Genomic DNA, 20,143 nt, shown 5'->3' on the forward strand with positions numbered 1-20,143 from the left:
GTCTGATGAGTTTTTAAGTACAAACAATTACAAAACGACAAGCAACAACAACTGTAGCAACAACAACAATAACAACAACAACAACAACAACAACGAGCAGAACTTGAAGTATAATCGTAGAATCATGCCACAGTCGCTTAGCCACACTCACTCAATCCAGTGGCCCTTTGCGTTGTGGTTAACACAGTCTGTTGGCCAGTTTAGTTGCGTAATTGAATTAAGTTCCATTTTCGCATGCAAATGCCTTTCATTTGCCTTTTCTCTGCGGCTACGTCTGGTCCTTTAATTTCAGCTAATTCTTAATTGCCATTTGTTTGCCAGTGCTAGTGTCTAGCTGCATTTTGTATATTGCATTTGATGTGCCCAAAGCCCGCATTGAATTCTAATTGAAACTGAGCATATTTTGTGCGATTGCATAACTATTTTTCAACCAAAATAGGCTTTGATACGGATAGCGGGCATAATGAATTGAAGCCCATTTAGCAACACTGATCAGGGGTGTTCATCAAGCCAAACTCTTTTCATTGCTACACTGACAGAAATGATCGGATATTACACATTGCTGGCGAAAAGGCTGTGTGCAAGTGCGGGAAAACACTAAGCATTATTTCCCTTACCAACACTGGTTTCAACAAATCTTATTTTGCTGCAGTTCCATCGAATTTCACTGGAAAAATCGACGCGCACTTATGAATTATAAAAGAATTATGAACTCAAATTCCCAGCTAGCGTATGTGTGTTACACTGCTGCAGCTAAAGCCACTTAACAACACTGTTTGCTTGAAAAAATATTATTTTTTCTGTGTGCACTGCGAAAAACAGGTTAGCGGTTTTTAATTTGAAAATAAATGAGAATATGTGGCAAGGGAAAATATAAAGTCTTCTATTAATATTACTTATACTTACCAACACTGATTATTTTTATATTTTAACTACACTTTTTTGGTGGCTCTACTTCAAGGTGAAAGCTTTAGAGCATAATTATAAATAAAATAAACATAAATGCCACAGGCAAAGATCTATACATTTAACAACACTGTTTACATATACCAGCTTTGTTCTTAACATTTTATATGCAAATAAAAAAAAAATTAAAAATGTTTATTATATATTCAAAAATATTACAACAGTATTTTATATACTTGTACTTTACTTTTAACTCTAATTCTAGCTCTATTTCAAAATGTGGTACTGTAATTTCTTTCAGTGTACGCGACAAATCGAATGCAAACAGAAAGGCGCGCAATTAAATATGCAGATGCCCTGTCGCAGCTGAGGGACTTAAGCGAACTAGACAAAATAAAAGGCAAACATGGCCAAAAAGCAGCTTAGTTACAAAATGAACACAAATTTACCTAAGTGTGTGTGTGTGTGTGTATGTGTGCTGGACGTACCGAGGTCGATGGCATGCGACAGAGATGACATGTAAACATTTGTGCCACGCACTGCCGTCGCTCATTAATTAAAAATTGGAAAGCAACAACTACGGAAATAATAAAAGCAACAACAACATCAAAGGCAACAATGCTGTAGCGGTTACCCCCTGACATGGACACACCCACACACACGCACGCACAGGTTACGTTATACAGTGTGTGAAATGGCGCTGACACGGCGCCAAGACTGACTGACTGACTGGCTGACAGGGAATGCCACAGATGCCGCAGATGCCGCTGATGGGCTGAACAGTGCCTAGCAGAAGTTTATGTATTAAATCACTAAAGCATATGACAGGCTTACACACATGTGCATCCATATCACATACACATGCACACATGCATGCATGCATACATACGTGTAAATCATGGCAAACTCTTTGGCTTACGCAGTGTTAACGCGAACTGCTGGCTTCAATTGAATAAATGATTTATGGGCTGCTTCAAGTGTTGGAAAATATGTAAAGTATAAAATTTGAGGAGAGACATACTTACATTTATGGCGATATATAGAGTTAATTCGAAATAGTTCAATTGAAAATTCGGAAGGAATTACATATATTTTATATTCATAGCTCTATTAAGTAAATAATTACCTTTCGATAAATGAGATTTGAATGTCTAACAAAATACAGATATATAGTAGATGCAAATCTTCTAATAATTGCAAAATCTAAAAAAAAAATATGTTTATTAAAGTTAAAAGTTTAAAGTGTATCAAAATGTCGAAAAATGAAGTAGTATCAAGTATCAATATAGCAGATAATTATAGCTGTGAATATACGTATGTAAAAAATTAATTGGCATGCGCTGGCTTAAGTTGTTGGTCAAGCTCCAGTATTGGAAAGGGCTTGAATAAATATCATATTTAATTATATGACAGGATTATACTTATATAAGCCCTTCCCAAAGGAATTAATTGGTTTAAGTCGGCTGTGCAATGGAATGGAAAGGGCACAACTTGCAGTGTTGTAAAATACACAAAAAAGAGCTTTTATAAATCAGACGCCAGGCTTACAGTTATGTAAGGAGCCATTACAGAGGGCTTCACTGCGGGCATATTCGCCTTTTAGTGGCAGTTCAAAAATGGCCAACTTCCAGTGTTGCAAAGCGCAGTTAACTGCAAAGTGAGCTAATGACACGTGAATGCATATAGAAAAGTAGCCAAATTATATGCATATATATCTATTTTACTATTTTACTATTCAAACGTGCACTTGAGCTCACTCAGCTAATGCCCAAGAACAATGAGGAGGAAAAAAAACTTTGTTGACCTTAAAAAAGGGAAGAAGCGCACCCTTGCCCCATTGGGAATATTCGCCTGGCGTTGCCATTGTTGCCCGATGTTGCAAGCGCAGCACAAAAGTGCCAGATAATCGCCGGCTAATACATTGAATGACCGCCCCCACCGCCCACCGGATGCGGATCCATTCGTATTGCCATTAAATTCAATTACATGACAATAACGTGGCGCTTATGGCGCTGCGGTTCACGAAAAATTGAATATAAAAATAAAGCTGCAGCTGATAAAAACTGCAAGCGAAAGCTAAACTAAAGCTGCTACGGCGCGTGCACAAGTGGCGGACAGAGAGAGAGAGAGAGGGAGCGAGAGAGGGAGGGAGATAGGGTTGGCGCTATCTGTGAGAAAATTATGATTAGCTTTTGGTAAAGTTTCGAGCGCAGTCAGCAGGCAGCTGGCACTTGAGAGCTGCCATTGCATACTTTGCGGCAGCCGAGCCGCTGCGCCGCGACCCGCCGTTAGTCAAGCGAGCAGAGCAACCCTGGACAGCGCGACAACTCTGAGCAACGTGCAGCATGCAGCGTGCAACGTGCAACGTGCTCAGTCCCGTGACAATGGAGTCCGAAAATTCCGCAACGTTTGAATTTCAATCTTCATTCTAATGGGGCGGACGCATTGTGCGGCGGCGCTTTATGTAATCGCTTCATAATCCCAACGAAATCACAATAAACTTTATCTGTCGCCGTTTGGGATGATAGCAGGGATTATGTGCTTAGTCGTCTATGCTGGAAGCGTATTCACATTCCAAAAGTCGTCGGATAGGACGGATATAGAGAAGTTGACCATAGACAACATGTTGAGTGTCAATGAGATGTTTAAATGTATTTGCTCAGCTTTATTTTGGGTGTGAAGATTGATGTAGGGAACTAATAAGTAATTCCAATGTAAAAAATGAAATAAATTGCAATTGAAATTGAAAATTTCAAACATATTCGATATGTCAAAATGCCCTGTAAAAGTGCATAGAAATATACTGCAGCTGAAGTAATCTTATCAAAATATCAGCATTTTAAAATACCCTGTAGTTTTAGGTATATACATATGTATATATATACAAAAATATCATGTACTAGCAAGTTTATGAAAATATTGTATATAGTATTTTGACGTATACCGAAATACGCTGTATTTTTAGTATATTAAAATACACTGCAATTTCAAGAATACAGAAATAGCAAAAATAGAAAATGTATTAGCAACTATACAAAAATACTCTATATATTTAATGTATAATTTTAATATTTTTTAATTTAATAAAATTTGCCACAAATATTATTCAAATAAATTTCAAAATATACCTTTTATATTTATGAATGCATTATATTTATAAATGTATATAGGGACTCGTCCCATTATTGTTGTAGAAAATAAATCCAAAAATACCTTGTAGTTTTACGTATATAGAAATTTTCTATGTATTTGAGTATACGTATTTTGCTAATTTCATCAAGGTTTTTGTTTCTAAATGTCAAACAGAATTTTATAAAAAAAAAAAATACAACATCCACAAAAAATAAAATTTTTCAGTTGGAAAGCCATAATCTGACTTCTGTTAAAAATAAATTTGTAGCAAAAGTTTTCTGTGTGGTTGTCAAACAAAAATGTTGAAGAGAAGCACAGCACAATAAAATAAAATAAAATAATCATAGTTTATTCCTTAAATTTCTTTAAGAACGCCTTTTTAAGTCGCATGCCCTCGGCGCTATTATTCTTCGTCAGGTCCAAGTTTAAAGCCTTTTCATATATTTAATTAATTTTGCAGCGTGCGGATTTGCTGTTGATTTTCCGCTTTCAATTTGCTTATTTCCTTTTACGCCCCTAATCAGTTATCTAAATATTCAGAGTGTTTACATAATATAACCGTTGCCGTTGCCATTGCCATTGAAGTTAACAATTTGCATATATTTGGCTAAATAAAATGGGACGCTTTAAATGCGAACAGGAGATGCGCTCGAGTAAATTTAGCACAAAAAGACAATTTGTCACAATCACAATTATTACGCACACACACAGGCACACATACACACGCACAGTGACATGGCAAATGCAACTCAAGCAGCTAGAAAACAAGCCAAGGGAACTTTTGGTAGTTTCAGACGGTGCTGGACATGGCTGGGCCTGTACAATGATGCAGCAAACATGACCTGAGCCGGCGACACCTGAAGCTGTCCGCACACACACACACACATACACACACACACACACACAAACATTTTGTCATAATTTTTAGTTAATTTTTAAAATGCAAATCATCGATGCCTGGTCGAGCCGTGCCTGGCCTGGACTGGCCTGGGAGCTACAGGCCATATGCCGGCCTGGTGCCTGACTGGCTGACAGCTTTCAGCCTTTTGACAAATTCTGGCAGCGTTGTTATTGGACGCACGCTCGTAACGCTCGTAACAGCTATGCAATATTTCAACGAGCATTTCGTGTTGGATTTCCATTATGTTTCTCCTAGCATATACAATTTGTTGCCTCCGGCTCTGGTTCCAGGTCCTGGTGCGGGTACGGGTCCGGTTAGGCTCGGTTCGCTTCGTCAATCCTTACAAAGTGCGCCATGTACTCTCTGGGTTTCTGTTTGCTGTTGTTTTCATACATATTTAGTTCGTGTTCTAGTTTTATCAAATTTACACATCCCCTTTAAAGCTGGTATTAAATGTACCTTTTTTTTTAAATTATGCACAACTTTAAAGTTATAAAAATTAACGGACCTTAGTACTTATATTGATTATGTATTAAGTGTTTTATTCATTACTATAATAATTAGCAATTAGGTTATGATTTTTTTTCTTATCTCATTATTGTGCTTTAGTGTCTAAGATTCTATAGCACATTTTGCTTAGAGCTTTAACCAATTGGTTGGCTAGTTTGTCGGTATTATTGCTGTCGGACATCCAACTGTTCTTTGAATAGGATTAGGTTATAATAATAACTTAAAAATATATTTTAATACATTCAAATTCTATTTTTTTTTGTGACTCTTATTTTATAAATTATTACACTCTTAAGAGCTTTTACAGAATAGCGCGGCTGACTTTGACAATTTTTTTTTTTTTTTTATAATGAAAGTAGGAAAGTGCGTGCAAGATAATTATATAGAAAATTATCAATTGTAATTAGAGCTTTTCATTTGCTATATAAATGGTAAATCAATTGTCTGATTTCTATAGGAATGTGAGAAAATCTCAACAAATAAAAGAAAGCCAACGTAGCTATTTCTTATAGGATATAAGTTCAGCTTTTAAACTCTTTTTAAAATAACGTATTTTTCACCGGAGTGCTAGCAAAGCTCAAGCTCATTTCAAGCCCGACTTTCGGGAGCTTTAGCCAAAAGCTGTATGCTTAAAAAGCTCAAGCCGGTTTCGGTAATTACGCATGCGCCACCGAAACCGAAGCCGAAGTCGCAGTCGAAGCCGTTAGCCAAGATGCATTTTGCATAAAGTATTTAACACATTTTGTTTCTTTAGCTTTAAGCTGTTGTTGTTTGAGTGAGCAGCAACAACAACAACAAGAACAACAACAACACAAACAGGTCGCAGAGCACATTTAAAAAGTATTCGAGACAGGCGCAAAGCGAACAGTTGGCTTTGAGACGGCGACGCGTGCGCACGAAGAAACACAGGGAAAACACGGTAAATAGTGCAAATGTGATGAAATGTGAAACGAGTGGAATTGAAACACTGCACAAGTGCTGCAAAGTGTGCAAAGCCTGATGGGAAATCCAAATGAACTCGTCTAACTTGTGCCAACAAAAGATTCTCGTGCTCCTACCAAAATAGTTAATAAGAGAACAAATATTAAACAAAGACAACGAATTTTAAATGCTTCTCTTTGCACAGGTCGAACTGTTGAACAAAATGGCGTCAATGAAAATCTGCATATTCGCGCTGCTCGTGGGTAAGTGAAGGCTCTCGCTCTCCCTCTCGCTCTCCCTCTCCCACTCGGTGGCAATTAATGAGATGGCATCGGCAGTCAGCATAATGAGTAATTTTATTCAAATAGATTTGACATCGCCAAACAATTAGCATTCATTTCGAGCCGCAGCTGAAACAGTTATTTGCCAAATGCATATTAATAGCGGCAACAAATGCAATTTTTCCCTAATAATTCAACATCGATTTCGGTGGAAACTGTCGTCAATTGTGAATTTGTGCAATTTGAATGGCTATGCTTTATCGATACCCTAAACATTTTATCGTTATCGAGAGTGTGTATTGTTTTTAGTGAATGTGAATGTAATAGATGGCCATGTGACCTTGGAGTATATACAAATATATATATATATATATATATATATAACATAATATAATAATGTTGTGAGCATCTTTATAGAGTCTATGATTATAGCATTCGAAGAAGGAATCTCCGTCTGTTCGTTTTGTAGACTACATGTACAAAATATATAATTAATTTCATTTAAATTGGAGCATTTTTTGTTAAGATGAAATTTATTTAAGAATATTCATCAAATATTAAAATAATTTATTCTACTTTAAAATTTTTTACTGGGAAGAACTTAAAGATCTTGCAAGCTAGATGTCAAACTAGATAATTAGCTTCTCTCTATGAAAACCCATATGTATGAAATTAACCCGGCTATCTTCCGAAGTATGCGAAAAAGTAAAGCTAAACTCTTTAGCTTTATGGTTAAGTTAAGGTATTAAATAAATAAATTCTGTAACATTTTTGAAATTTGTATAGTTTCTAAGGCAGTCGGTGGAGGGATTGAAATTAAATTGTAGTAAATTTATTTTAAACTAATGACATAATGTTTACAATTTATACTTTGAATTAATTACTTTAAATCAACTACCAAATTTTGAAAACTAACTATTTAAATACAGCCTATCGAAATAGTATAACTCTTGCTTGGTCAGCCGCCTTATACTGTTCAGGGTATTTGCTAGTCAGGCACTTCCCATTTTGTTGTTGTTGGTATTTCATGCATTATATGTAAATTGCATTTACATATGTGTGCATAATTTTGGTTAGCAAATAAATAGACGTGTCAGCACGCATGCATTTCATTTCATTTAAATTCATATTTGACTAATGCTCGACAATTAATATATAGTTTTTGCCCAGCTAGAAATACGAGTGTATTTAGTTGGAATACTTTATTTTATTGGTGTGGCGCCTCATTAAAATTGTTGTTGCCTGCCCACCAAACACGTATCAAATTGTATTTTTTGATGTTGTTAATTTTCACTGTTTACACATGAGTCATATTCACATGGATGTATGCGTGTGTGTGTGTGTGTGTGGGAGTGTAAAACATATTTTGTAATCATGTTAAAATGGCCATGAAAATTATTGGCAATTGTTTGAGCGTCGCTCCTCATTAAATATCATCTCTCTCTCTCTCTCTATATATATATATATAGATATGTGGGCATCAGAAATAGAATTCTTGTTTAATTACGGCGCAAATGTTGTGTTTGCGGTATGACAACTAGGGAGCTCTATTGGCCATAGACTAGGCTAACTATCAAACAAATAGGACAATCAAAATAAATTAGACTCTTATTATATTCGAGCTATGACTGTCTATGTCAAATAGGAGAAACTTGAATAATTTTTAAAGTTATACATTTGTACACTGCGCCGCTCTACGTGCTTCTCATGTAGCTTACACCCTTTGGAGCGCAGTCTAGACAACTTTAATGTCGTCCCGTTTGGTGTGAATGGCTTGATTAAATCCCAACTCAAAACAGTTGAGCGAGCGACCTGAAAAAGATATACTGCCAGCTGTTTCTATTTCATCTGGCAAATGTTCAATGAACTTCACACGCATGTTTCACGCCCATTTTATTTCTCTATGTGACGACAGGCCCGACCACCCACAAAATTGTGTGACTCGAATTCGATTTGACGATGAAAGCAAACAAGGCAAAAAAAAAAAAAGACTTTGGGTATTTTTTTCTCAATTTCATCAGCTGCGGCAGCTAAGGCACTCAATTAATCTAGTTTAACCGGACTGGAAATACGAGTCAAAGGGGACGCGAGGAGTCATCAGAGTAGGAGGGAAATGGAAGTAGTAGGGGAAATGGAACAGGGGACAAGGGACAGACGACGGTTGTCGCAACCGGGATTCTATGATAAACTTGTTGACAAGCTGCCAGATCCACGGAAAACTTTAAGCGCATGCCCGACCAATATGCGACGTAGTTGAGCATATGACAAAGATAATGTATAAAGAAGTCTATAGACATTTAAATAACTGTATGGGAAGAAAGGTTGAGTTAAGAAACTTAAAGTATTTGAAGATTGGTATATAAATATATAGATACTATATGTTAGATACAAGTTTGAGGTAATTACATTTATGCAGATCTTTAATTCACAATACATAGATAAATATGTAGATAGAATGTCTTGCAATTGAATATGCTTCTTATTTTCCAAACGCTTTGAATTTAGTTGTTTAATGAGCTTTTAATTATTTTAATTTATGTAATTTTTTAATTTAGTAATTTTTTATTTGAGAAGATTTTTAAAACATGTAGCATCTATTTTCTAAATCTATCGCTATATAAAACTATAAAGGTTAAGTCTATATTATTTTAGTATTTGTACTATTACCTAGAACAACCTTCAACTTGATAAACAAAATCTATTTTCACTTACTCATATTGCAAAGCTCTTCATGTAGCAGAAGTGCTTTTTCTCGGACTCTCAGCTAGAGTATAGCCTAAATCAACTACGAAAGTCATAGCAACTTTTTCTGCCTTTTGTGAGTTTTTTTCTCGGCGGTTATTTTTTTGATTTTTTTTTGATTTTTTTTTTTTTTTTTTTTTTTTTTTTTTTGTTCAAGTCGTGTACGAAAACGTGTTTCAATGACAAGCGGCAGCTGCAGTGGCAACAACTTGTTTTTATTGTTGTTGTGTTGTTGTTGGCGTTGGCGTTGTTGTTGCCGTTGCGGTGTTGGTGGCTGGCTTAAATGTTGCCTGACACTTTACGCACTAATTGCTCTGTGGAATTGTTTCTTTATTAACGTTTAATCGAATGTCAGGCAGTCACACTCCAATAGGCGGGGCAACAACAACAGCGCTCGTCGGATCGGCTTGGAATTGAATTTAATTCGTCTTTTCTTGTATTTTCGTGCCTCGACTGTGTTTTATGTTTTGTATTTCTTTTTATATTTTTATTTATTTAATTTTATTTATTTTTGTTTGCAATGCTGCCATTTAAAGTGGTTCACCTTGAAGTGCCACTAGTTGTTGCAATTCGCTGCAGCTTGTCGGAAGTGCACGACAATGGCTCTGCGAATGGAAGACGCCATGGCCATGCTTTGGCTCTGCCCTGGCCATGCCACGCCATTAGCTCACCTCCAGCTGATTGGCATAAAAACAGCTGATTTGGCGCTTCTTGAGAGGTTTATTTATTTTTTGTATGTCGTAACTTTCACTTTTGAGGTCGCTTGCCTGATTAGCCCATGTCGCAATCTCCACTCCCAGTTCATAAAACAACGAAATAACACACGCTCGACTCATATACATATCGACATATATTAAGTTCCAGCAACTGGTTTTAAGCGTCTAAAAATTAAGAAAAAAAAATTTTTTAAACTTGTGCACTGCACAAAACTGGGGCTGGAGTTTGGGTAAGACAGACCGGCCGGTAAATAAAATAAATAAAAGAAAACAAGTCATAATATTACTTATACATTGCAAAAAAATTGTGCTGTGGATAATAAAAGAAATGGAGCTTAAAAATAATTATTTAATAATTTATTTTAAAAATAATTTACTTTTAGTTTTTTTTAGTTTTTTGCTACTTTGATATCTGAACATAAAACATATTAAATATTTATTTTTTTTAAATGAATATCAAATCTGTTAATTAAATATATATAATATATAGTAAAAGTTAATGTCAATAATAATAGTTAAAGTAAAATAAAAAATCAATCAAGACAATCTAAAAAACTAGAAAAATTTTTATTTACTTATTGCTTTTTAATAATAAAAAATAATAATAATCAATTTAGAAAGATATTTTGTATTCACAATATTTATCAATGAAAATATCCTGAGCATTTAAAAAAAATCTTTCTCTTTCTTAAAAACTTAAAATAAATAAATAATTTGTCTAAACATAACTATGACTTAATAATAACATCTCTTAACATTTTTCTATATATTTTTCTTAATATTTATTTTTAGAAAATATTTTAGATATCTAAATTCGAATTATTTATTTATTCATTGAGCTTCGCTAAATATTATGTCATACTTTTTTATTAAATTTCTTTAATATTGCTTTATAATGTTTACTCACGTAAATATGTTAAATATTTATATTCAGGCTATTTTCGAAACATTTTCGTTCAATGAAATCATATCAGCAATTTCCCAGCTAATTTTATGCAATATATTTTTTGTTTTTCGCGCGCACAGGAACAACGCTTGCTCAACGTGCATATATGCGAGTGGGTCCGGGCCATCCACCCTCACAGCGCCATTTGCCACCAAGAACACGTGATCCTGTTCAGGAAGCGGCAGTGGAGCCCAAACGGAAACAAGTGCAGGCAGCGGCAGAGTACGAGCCCAGCGAGGAGTGCCCGGAGCCAAATGGCTTCTATCCGGATAGCAAACAGTGCGATAAATATTATGCGTGCTTGTAAGTCAGAGCTATATACGTACATATATGTTGACGGAGATTTGAATAAGATAATGGCAGAAATATGAAATGAAATCGAGATGAAATTGAAAATATTTTATAATGCAATAGTAGATGAGGAATATCGAATATTGATTCTATAATCAATTTGTCCCGGACTATGAAAGTCTTGGCTAGATATAACATTAAGATTGATTTTCGATAATCGATAGCTCTAAAACGAGATCAGCTATCGATTTCTTTAAACCGTATTGAGGTGTGCGTGCGAGACCCGGAGCTACATAGCAAATTTCAAGTATCTAATTTTTATAGCAGCTGAGATTAATGCGCTAACACTTACCGAAGAAAACACGGACGGACATAGGGATGGACAGATGACGAGCAGACAGACAGATAGATGGACTGATAGATGGATTGGTCTCGATTATATATACTATACAAGCTCTGCCACGTGACATACATGAAACTGACTTCGCGTTTTCAAAGGGCTCAGGGTGGAATAATTTCTACATTAAAAACCTTCAGTTACAGTTAGCTAATATGAGGCAATAGGCCTTACATATGTATATTTTGATCTATATATATAAATAAATATACTTAGGGGTATATATACTTATTTAGCATTTAAATGCAGAGTTTTTTTTTTTTATATTCCTTGCATTAAGCAGCCATCTCAGCCTTTTGAGCTGCTTCGCTTACCTTATTTTATTCGCTTTAATCAATGATGCGTACAAATGCGCGTTTGCTCATCTTTCGAATCATTGGCTCTTCAAGTATTAATAATTCAGGTGTGCTGAAAAAAAGTGTTACAATATGACACGAATCCAACGATGTGTAAGCTCTTTGTGAACATAAAAATAGCAAGTGAAAAGATGGAACAACTGGCTTACTGGCCATATAAATACCAAATGATTTCATACATTTTAGGTAATGCACTAATTTAGTTCCGGCTTTGGTCTAATTACAGAGACGGTGTGCCCACGGAGCGTCTATGTGCCGATGGCATGGTCTTCAACGATTACTCGCCCATCGAGGAGAAATGCGATTTGCCCTATAACATCGACTGCTCCAAGCGTTCCAAGCTGCGTGAGTATTGAGTCAAGTTGGGCTCCTCAATTTATTTTAAGTATGCAGAGCGTGTGGCTCAGCGTGGAATCTCACGCTTGCCGCTATATTTAAACCTGACTAAAATCAGACCAATAAACACAACGGCCGTGCCCACACTTATTTGCTCGTTACGCGTACCTTTAAAGCTCGAAAAAAAGGAAAAAAACAAATTCAAAGAAGAACAAGAACAAAATACAAAAAATAAAGTTAACTTATTTATTATGCAAAAGAGCATGCGAGATGGTTAACCCAAATTGTTGTCGTCAATAGGTCTTTGGTCCCCTGACTTGGATGGGTCTCTCTCTCACTCTCCGTTGTTTTGGGTGCTTCGCTTTTATTTTAGCCATTTCCTTGGTAGACTTGTTTTATTTCTTATTTTATTATTTTATTTTGTCACGCTCAGTATGATTTTATTGTTGCTGGGCCAAGGGGGACGGGACGGGGCAGCCGACACGTGGCCGCCAAGGTTTTTTTTTTTTTTTTTTTTTGCATTTGCACTGGCAGTAAAGAGGCTCAACGTCGACTATATTTTCTAATTTCCAATTAGTGATATTTTCACGTCAGCTCCATTACATGCTCATCTCGTATGCTCATACGACTGAATGCCATGCGATTCTCTGGAATTCAGAGTTGCTGGCTCTCAAAATTTAAATAAATAATTGTTCATACATCGAAGCAATTAGCACACTTATTGTTCGCCCACTGGCCATTTCAATTACCTTTGTCTTTGACCAGCATATGGTTTCCTTCTTTTTCCTCTCCTTTGTCCAAGTACTGCAGCATAATCGATTTACGTCTACATATGCTCGACCACGCTCCTTGCCAGAGGAAATGCCCAACGTTGGGCCACAGGAAGTTGGTCCTGCTAAGATATGGGCTTCCAGTAGGTTGCACTGTTGGCAAACGGCTGCGGCAGTAAACTTTCAGTTTAGACCTTAAACAACTGCAGCCAAAGAATGCTGCCTCGACACTGAAAGCTATGCAGGGACCGAATAAAAAACACACGACTTCATATGCAAAGTACACCATATAAATTATTGAAGCGAACACTCTGTTAAAGCACTTTTAAAGAATGCATATATATAGGCTCACTACTGGTAGTAATAGTTGTTATCATTTAGTAATAAAGTAACGTAGAAGAAATATCTGAAATATTAGTGGCTGTAGAAGTAGTAACAGAAAGTGTTTGAAAAAGTATTGGTAGTAGAAGAAGTAATAAAAGTTATTATGAAATAAATAGTAGAATTAGAAGTAGAAGTATTAGTAGAAATAGTCGCAGTAGTAGAATTAATAGTAGAAAGAGTAGTAGAACTAGTAGTAGAACTAGTAGTAGAAATAGTAGTAGAAATAGAAGTAGAAATAGCTGTAGAATAACTAAAGAAATACTAGTAAAGTAAGTAGTAGACATATCGGTAGAAATAGTTAAATGGCATAACGGTAGAAATATATCTACTATCAACTCTACCACTATTTCTAACCAATTCTAGTACTATTTCTACCACTATTGATACCAGTAGTACTACATCTAATTTTACTATTTTTAATACTATTTGTAAAACTTTTTTTTACTGCTATTTCTCTTACTATTTGCGGAGCTATTTCTACACCTAACTCTACAACTATTTCTACAACTAATTCTACTACCATTTCCCCAACTAAAATTTCTACTACCATTTCCACTACTATTTCTACTAATATTTTTTTTATTAATATATTTACAGCTACTTCCCCTACTGATTCCATTACTATTTCTACTACTTTTATACTACTAATTCTACTACTATTTTACAGCTATTTTTTTTACCAATTCTACTACTATTTCTTGTACTAATAATTCTACTACTATTTGTGGAGCTATTTCTACTACTGTTTATACAGATATTTCTACAGCTATTTCTACTACCAATTCTGCTACTATTCTACTTTTATTTCTCCTAATATATTTTGCTACTATTTCTACTATTATTTCTACTACTATTTCGAATACTAATTTTACTAATTATTTCCAGCTATTTCTACTACTAACTCTATTACTACTACTCTACTACCAATTCTACTAATATGTCAACTACTTATTCTACTACAACTTCTACTACTAATTCTACTACCATTTCTACTAATATTTCTATTATTTCTACCATTTCTACAACTATTTCCGCTACTAATTCTACTACTTCTTCTACTAATATTTCTACTACTATTTCCGCTACTAATGCTGCTACGATTTCTACTACTTTTTCTACTACTATTTCTACTAAAAACTCTACTACTTTTTCTACTACTAAATCTACTACTAAATATACGGCTATTTCTACTACTAATTTTACTACTATTTCTTCTACTATTTCTACTACCAGTTCTACTACTAAATCTACTGCTATTTCTACTACTATTTCTACTACTTTTTCTACTACTAAATCTACCGCTATTTCTACTACTAAATCTACTGCTATTTCTATTACTAAATATACTGCTTTTTCTACTACTTTTTCTACTACTAAATCTACTGCTATTTCTACTACTAAATCTACTACTTTTTCTACTACGTTTTCTACTACTATTTCTACTAACTTTTCTACTACTATTTCTACTACTAAATCTACTACTTTCTATTTCTCTTACTAAATATACTGCTATTTCTACTACTAAATCTACTACTTGTTCTACTACTATTTCTACTACTTTTTCTACTACTATTTCTACTAATTTTTTTACTACTTTTTCTACTACTATTTCTACTAATTTTTTTACTACTTTTTCTACTACTTAATCTACTGCTATTTCTACTACTAAATCTACTACTATTTTTACTACCAAATATACTGCTATTTCTACTACTATTTCTACTACTTATTCTACTATTTTTTCTACTACTATTTCTACTACTTATTCTACTATTTTTTCTACTACTATTTCTACTACTATGTTTATTTTATTATTATTTTTATTTACTAAAAATAGTAGTAGATTTATTAGTAGAAATAGCAGTATATTTAGTAGTAGAAAAAGTAGTAGAAATAGTAGTAGAAAAAGTAGTAGAATTAGTAGTAGAAAAAGTAGTAGAATTAGTAATAGAAAAAGTAGTAGAAAATTTAGTAAAAATAATAGTAGAAAAAGTAGTAGAATAAGTAGTAGATTTCGTAGTAGAAATAGCAGTATATTTAGTAATAGAAATAGCAGTAGATTTAAAAGTAAAAATAGTACATTAGTAGTAGAAAAAGTAGTAGAATTAGTAGTAGAAATGTAGAAGAATTAGTAGTAAAAAAAGTAGTAGATTTAGTAGTAGAAATAGCAGTATATTTAGTAGTAGAAATAGTAGTAGAAAAAGTAGTAGAAAAAGTAGTAGAAATAGTAGTAGAATAAGTAGTAGATTTCGTAGTAGAAATAGCAGTATATTTAGTAATAGAAATAGCAGTAGATTTAGTAATAGAAATAGCAGTATATTTAGTAATAGAAATAGTAGTAGAAAAAGTAGTAGAAAAAGTAGTAGAAATAGTAGTAGAAAAAGTAGTAGAAAAAGTAGTAGAAAAAGTAGTAGAAAAAGTAGTATATTTAGTAATAGAAATAGCAGTAGATTTAGTAGTAGAAAAAGTAGTAGAAATAGAAGTAGATTTAGTAGTAGAATTGGTAGTAGAAATAGAAGTAGATTTAGTAGTAGAATTGGTAGTAGAAATAGTAGAAGAAATAGTAGTAAAATTAGTAGTAGAAATAGCCGTATATTTAGTAGTAAAAATAGTAGTAGATTTAGTAGTAGAAAAAGTAGTAGAAAAAGTAGTAGAATTAGTAGTAGAATTAGTAGTAGAAAAAGTAGTAGAAAATTTAGTAAAAATAATAGTAGAAAAAGTAGTAGAATTAGTAGTAGAAATAGCAGCATTTTTAGTAATAGAAATAGCAGTAGATTTAGTAGTAGAAATAGCTGTAGATTTAGTAGTAGAAATAGCGGTAGATTTAGTAGTAGAAATAGTAGTAGAAATATTAGTGGAAATAGTTGTAGAAATTGTAGAAGTCTTTGCAGTAGAAATAGTGGTAGAATTAGTTGTAGAAATATTAATAAAAATAGTACTAGAATTAGTAGAAGAAATTTTATTAAAATAGTAGTAGAAAGTAGTAGAAATAGTAGTAGAATTAGCTGTAATAATAGCAGTATATTTAGAGTAGAAATAGTGGAAGAAAGAGTAGTGGAATTGGTAGTATAATTATGAATCGAATAAGTGATAGAATTGACAGTAGATTTAGTAGTAGAATTTTTAATAAAAATTGTAGTAGAAATAGCTGTAATAATAACAGTAGATTTAGTAGTAGAAATAGTAGAAGAAATAGTAGTAGAATTGGTAGTAGAATTAGTAGAAGAATAAGGAAGGAAGTAGGAATGGCAGTATAGTAGTAGCAGTATTAGTAGTAGGATTGTTAGTAGAAATATTGGTAGAATTAGTAGTAGAATTAGTAGTGAAAATAGAAGTAGAAATAGTAGTGGAAATGGTAGTAGAAAATGTTGTAGAAATAGAAGTAGAAATAGTAATGAAATGGTAGTAGAAATAGCAGTAGAAAAAATAGAAATAGTACTAAAAATAGGATTAGTAGTAGTAGTATTAATAGAAGTAGAAGTAGACGTAAAGATATTGGAATTTGTAGTAGTAATATTTGCAGTAGCACTTATATTAAAAGTAGTAGAATTAGTAAAATTAGCATTAAGATTCATTCATCATTATAAGTATGAGAAGTAGTAGTAACATTACAAAGTAAGAACTATAAATATAATTTTATTTAAATATACCAATTTGTATATTTAAATTGTCATACATCACATTAATATAATCCTTAATAGAGACTCCCCAGCCATCGCTGCACTGTCCGCGCAAGAACGGATACTTTGGCCACGAGAAGCCCGGCATTTGCGATAAGTTCTACTTCTGTGTGGATGGCATGTTCAATATGATCACCTGTCCGGCGGGCTTGGTGTTCAATCCGAAGACTGGCATCTGCACGTGGCCCGATGAGGTGGGCGTGACTGGCTGCAAGTCGGAGGACATCTTTGAGTTCCAGTGCCCCAAGGTGAACGAGAGCATTGCCGTGACCCATCCGCGATACGCCGATCCTGACGACTGCCAGTTCTTCTATGTGTGCGTGAACGGAGATCTGCCGCGTCGCAACGGCTGCAAGCTGGGCCAGGTGTTCGACGATGAGAACAAGACCTGCGACTGGGCTCGCAAGGTGCCCGACTGGTAAGCGCTGCGGTAGCTCAATCAAGTGCTCAAAAGATGTAACAAGTTTTCCCATGCAGCGCTGATTGGTATAAGGATCGTCTAACCGATGCGGAGCTGGATGAGCTGGAAAATCCCAAGCCAAAGTCCACGACCACCAAGCGGCCGGCACGAGTGCGTGGCGCCTCCAGGCGCAAGCCGAAGCCGAAGGTCGTCGTCGATGAGGAGGCGCCCGAGCTAGAGGAGGAGTAACTGCGATGGTCCAAATGCCGACTGTGTTTAGTCTTAAGTGCGTCCCATCCTGTACACAAATAAATGTCGGATTCCGCCAATCACGAAATCCGTAAATCTCAAATGATATGCGGAACTATTTAAAGCCAACTAAATATTGTTGTGTTCCGATTTCTGCCAATAGCACAAGAGATGACAGCTTTCTTTATGCACATACAGACAAGGATTGCAATCCTTGCAACAAAATAAAAAGCAGCCCATAGGGGTATTCCCTGGCAGCTCCATAGCTTACCAGAATACAATCAATGCGGTCCTTGCTCCGCTTTAAATGCGCCTGCAGCGCATAAATTCAATTTGCCGTTGAGCATGCAGAGAAGTGTGCAACAAAACAGCAACAACTCGAACCAACACATACGCACACATATATATATATATACACTCACTTGCGTTGGACATGTGTATGACGTTTGGCAGACAAGAAGCATTCGATAAAACGCATCGAAAATTGCATTGTGCGAATTGTGAGAATTGCGAGCAGTTGAAAAGACGAGATTTACAGTGGCCATTATCGAAGTGTGTGTGTGGGAGGGGGCGGAGCTGGGGGTGGGGGACTTAATCTGGCAGCGTAAAGTGCCAGCTGGGTGGGGCCAAAGCGGGGTGGCAGCTCGTAAAATTGTATTGTTTAAGCAGCAAAGTAAAATATCCGACAAGCGATAAGACATTTCACTTGGCCTTGCTGCAGCATTTGTTTATGCCAAACCATTGCCAATTGCCAAGAGGATGGCAAAGAAAAGTGGATGCGGAAATAGACATAATATGATGGGGGAAAAGCAGTTATAGGATTTCAAGTGGACCAGCTAATATAAAAGATAGCTGATATACGTATATATTATTTTATTTGATTTGCAGTGCAACAGGTTAACACATTCTGTATCGATACGGTGGAGTCGCGAGGGGGGTGTGGGGTAGGACTAAGAGGGTAGATGCAGACACCAGGTGAGCTAAATCTAGCGAATGAGGTAAGTGTTCCTATACATCAAGTGAGACATATTTTGTGTTCAGGCACGAACAGAAGGCATAAGGAATGCAAGCATGATCAAGTATAGAAATACAGTCGAGTTCCAATAACTTGAAATAACACAGAAATTCAAAATACCGAACGAACAAAATCTAAAACGTTTTTTTTTTTTCAAGGGAATAAAAAATGTTTTCGATTTATCGCGATTTTCGATTTATCGGGGTACAAATTATCGAGACTCTACAGTAATTATCAAATTTGTGTTTGTCCTACATATATATTATTAAGAAAATATGAAAATATGCGGGAGTCTGGGTATAAAAACCCGGAAGAATAAAGATCAATACGTAATTAAACACCATCAAATAAGGTGTATTCCTTCATATTGTCTGAACTTTCTTCCAGAATATACCACTAAGAGTTCTTTGAGTTTGACTAACTCTCACTTTTATAGTTGATAAGGAATGGCTCTTCAAATTTTAGTAAGAAATATACTTCTATAATATTTTTATTCCAAATCAAGTCCAACTTAAATTTAAAGCTCATAGTTTATATATCAGCATATCCGCTGTTACGATTCATCAAACCAACTACACACACACACACACACAGCTGAAAACTGAGAGTAGTTTGCACAACGGAAATTAACTTGAACAAGGAGCAGCAGGAGTAGCAGTCGCAGGAGCAACAGCAGCAGGAGTAGAAGGGGCAGCACAACATACGCCGCTCGATTAAATAACGTACTTCAAATATGGGCATGGCCAAGTTAAACAATTTAGGGCAAGCATCAAAGCGTGCGTTGCCTAAACACAAGATGAGGCGCTCAACCATGATGATGCGCGGGGCCAGCACCGTCTGTTGGCCGTATCTTTGTTTGGTGTTAATGAACAACTCAATTTCACTCAACTCAGCGTCAGTCGACGCGACTCGACTCGCTTCCACTCGGCTCGACTCGACACCGTCCCCCTGGCGACTTATGACGCGGTCACCGGCGCACGCACATGGCCAGCAGGACGGATGGAGGGACGAAGCAGGAAGGTCGACAGTATGGTTGTTAGCCCGTTGGCTGTGGCTTCTAATTAATCAACCCACCGCCCAGGCAGTCAGAGGGCAAACACTGTGAGTACACGTTGCGAGGCAAACTGGCGTCACGCCGTCAATAATTTGGCACGTCCTGTGACCCGATCAACGGTCGCTCTTCCACCTGGGCGGCCAGCAGATGCTATCG

At 35.5% G+C, this 20,143-nt stretch overlaps 1 protein-coding gene across 2 annotated transcripts; it reads left to right on the plus strand.

The window, feature by feature from the left end:
• The first annotated feature begins 6,214 nt into the window (after nt 1-6,214).
• Nucleotides 6,215-18,021, plus strand: obst-B (obstructor-B). Of its 2 annotated transcripts, XM_018003758.2 has the most exons (6): nt 6,215-6,368; nt 6,576-6,633; nt 11,136-11,358; nt 12,326-12,444; nt 17,291-17,687; nt 17,747-18,021. In XM_018003758.2, the coding sequence occupies exons 2-6, from the start codon at nt 6,594-6,596 to the stop codon at nt 17,916-17,918; spliced, it is 951 nt and encodes a 316-aa protein (XP_017859247.1). In that variant the 5' UTR covers nt 6,215-6,368; nt 6,576-6,593; the 3' UTR covers nt 17,919-18,021. The 2 variants fall into 2 exon arrangements, with proteins under 2 accessions (XP_017859247.1, XP_089320326.1); XM_089464200.1 differs by lacking the exon at nt 6,576-6,633 and having other exon boundaries at nt 6,246-6,368.
• Nucleotides 18,022-20,143: the final 2,122 nt, after the last annotated feature.

This window comes from Drosophila arizonae, chromosome 3 (genome assembly GCF_054131065.1).
Source record: "Drosophila arizonae isolate 15081-1271.41 chromosome 3, UAZ_ARI_1.0, whole genome shotgun sequence".
Taxonomy (NCBI): domain Eukaryota; kingdom Metazoa; phylum Arthropoda; class Insecta; order Diptera; family Drosophilidae; genus Drosophila; species Drosophila arizonae.

Excerpts from the sequence above, each read along its gene's own strand:
- obst-B (XM_018003758.2), top strand. The coding sequence starts at position 6,594 with ATGGCGTCAATGAAAATCTGCATATTCGCGCTGCTCGTGG. Across the intron at positions 6,634-11,135 it reads CATATTCGCGCTGCTCGTGG|GAACAACGCTTGCTCAACGT; the intron begins GTAAGTGAAGGC and ends TCGCGCGCACAG. Across the intron at positions 11,359-12,325 it reads GATAAATATTATGCGTGCTT|AGACGGTGTGCCCACGGAGC; the intron begins GTAAGTCAGAGC and ends GTCTAATTACAG.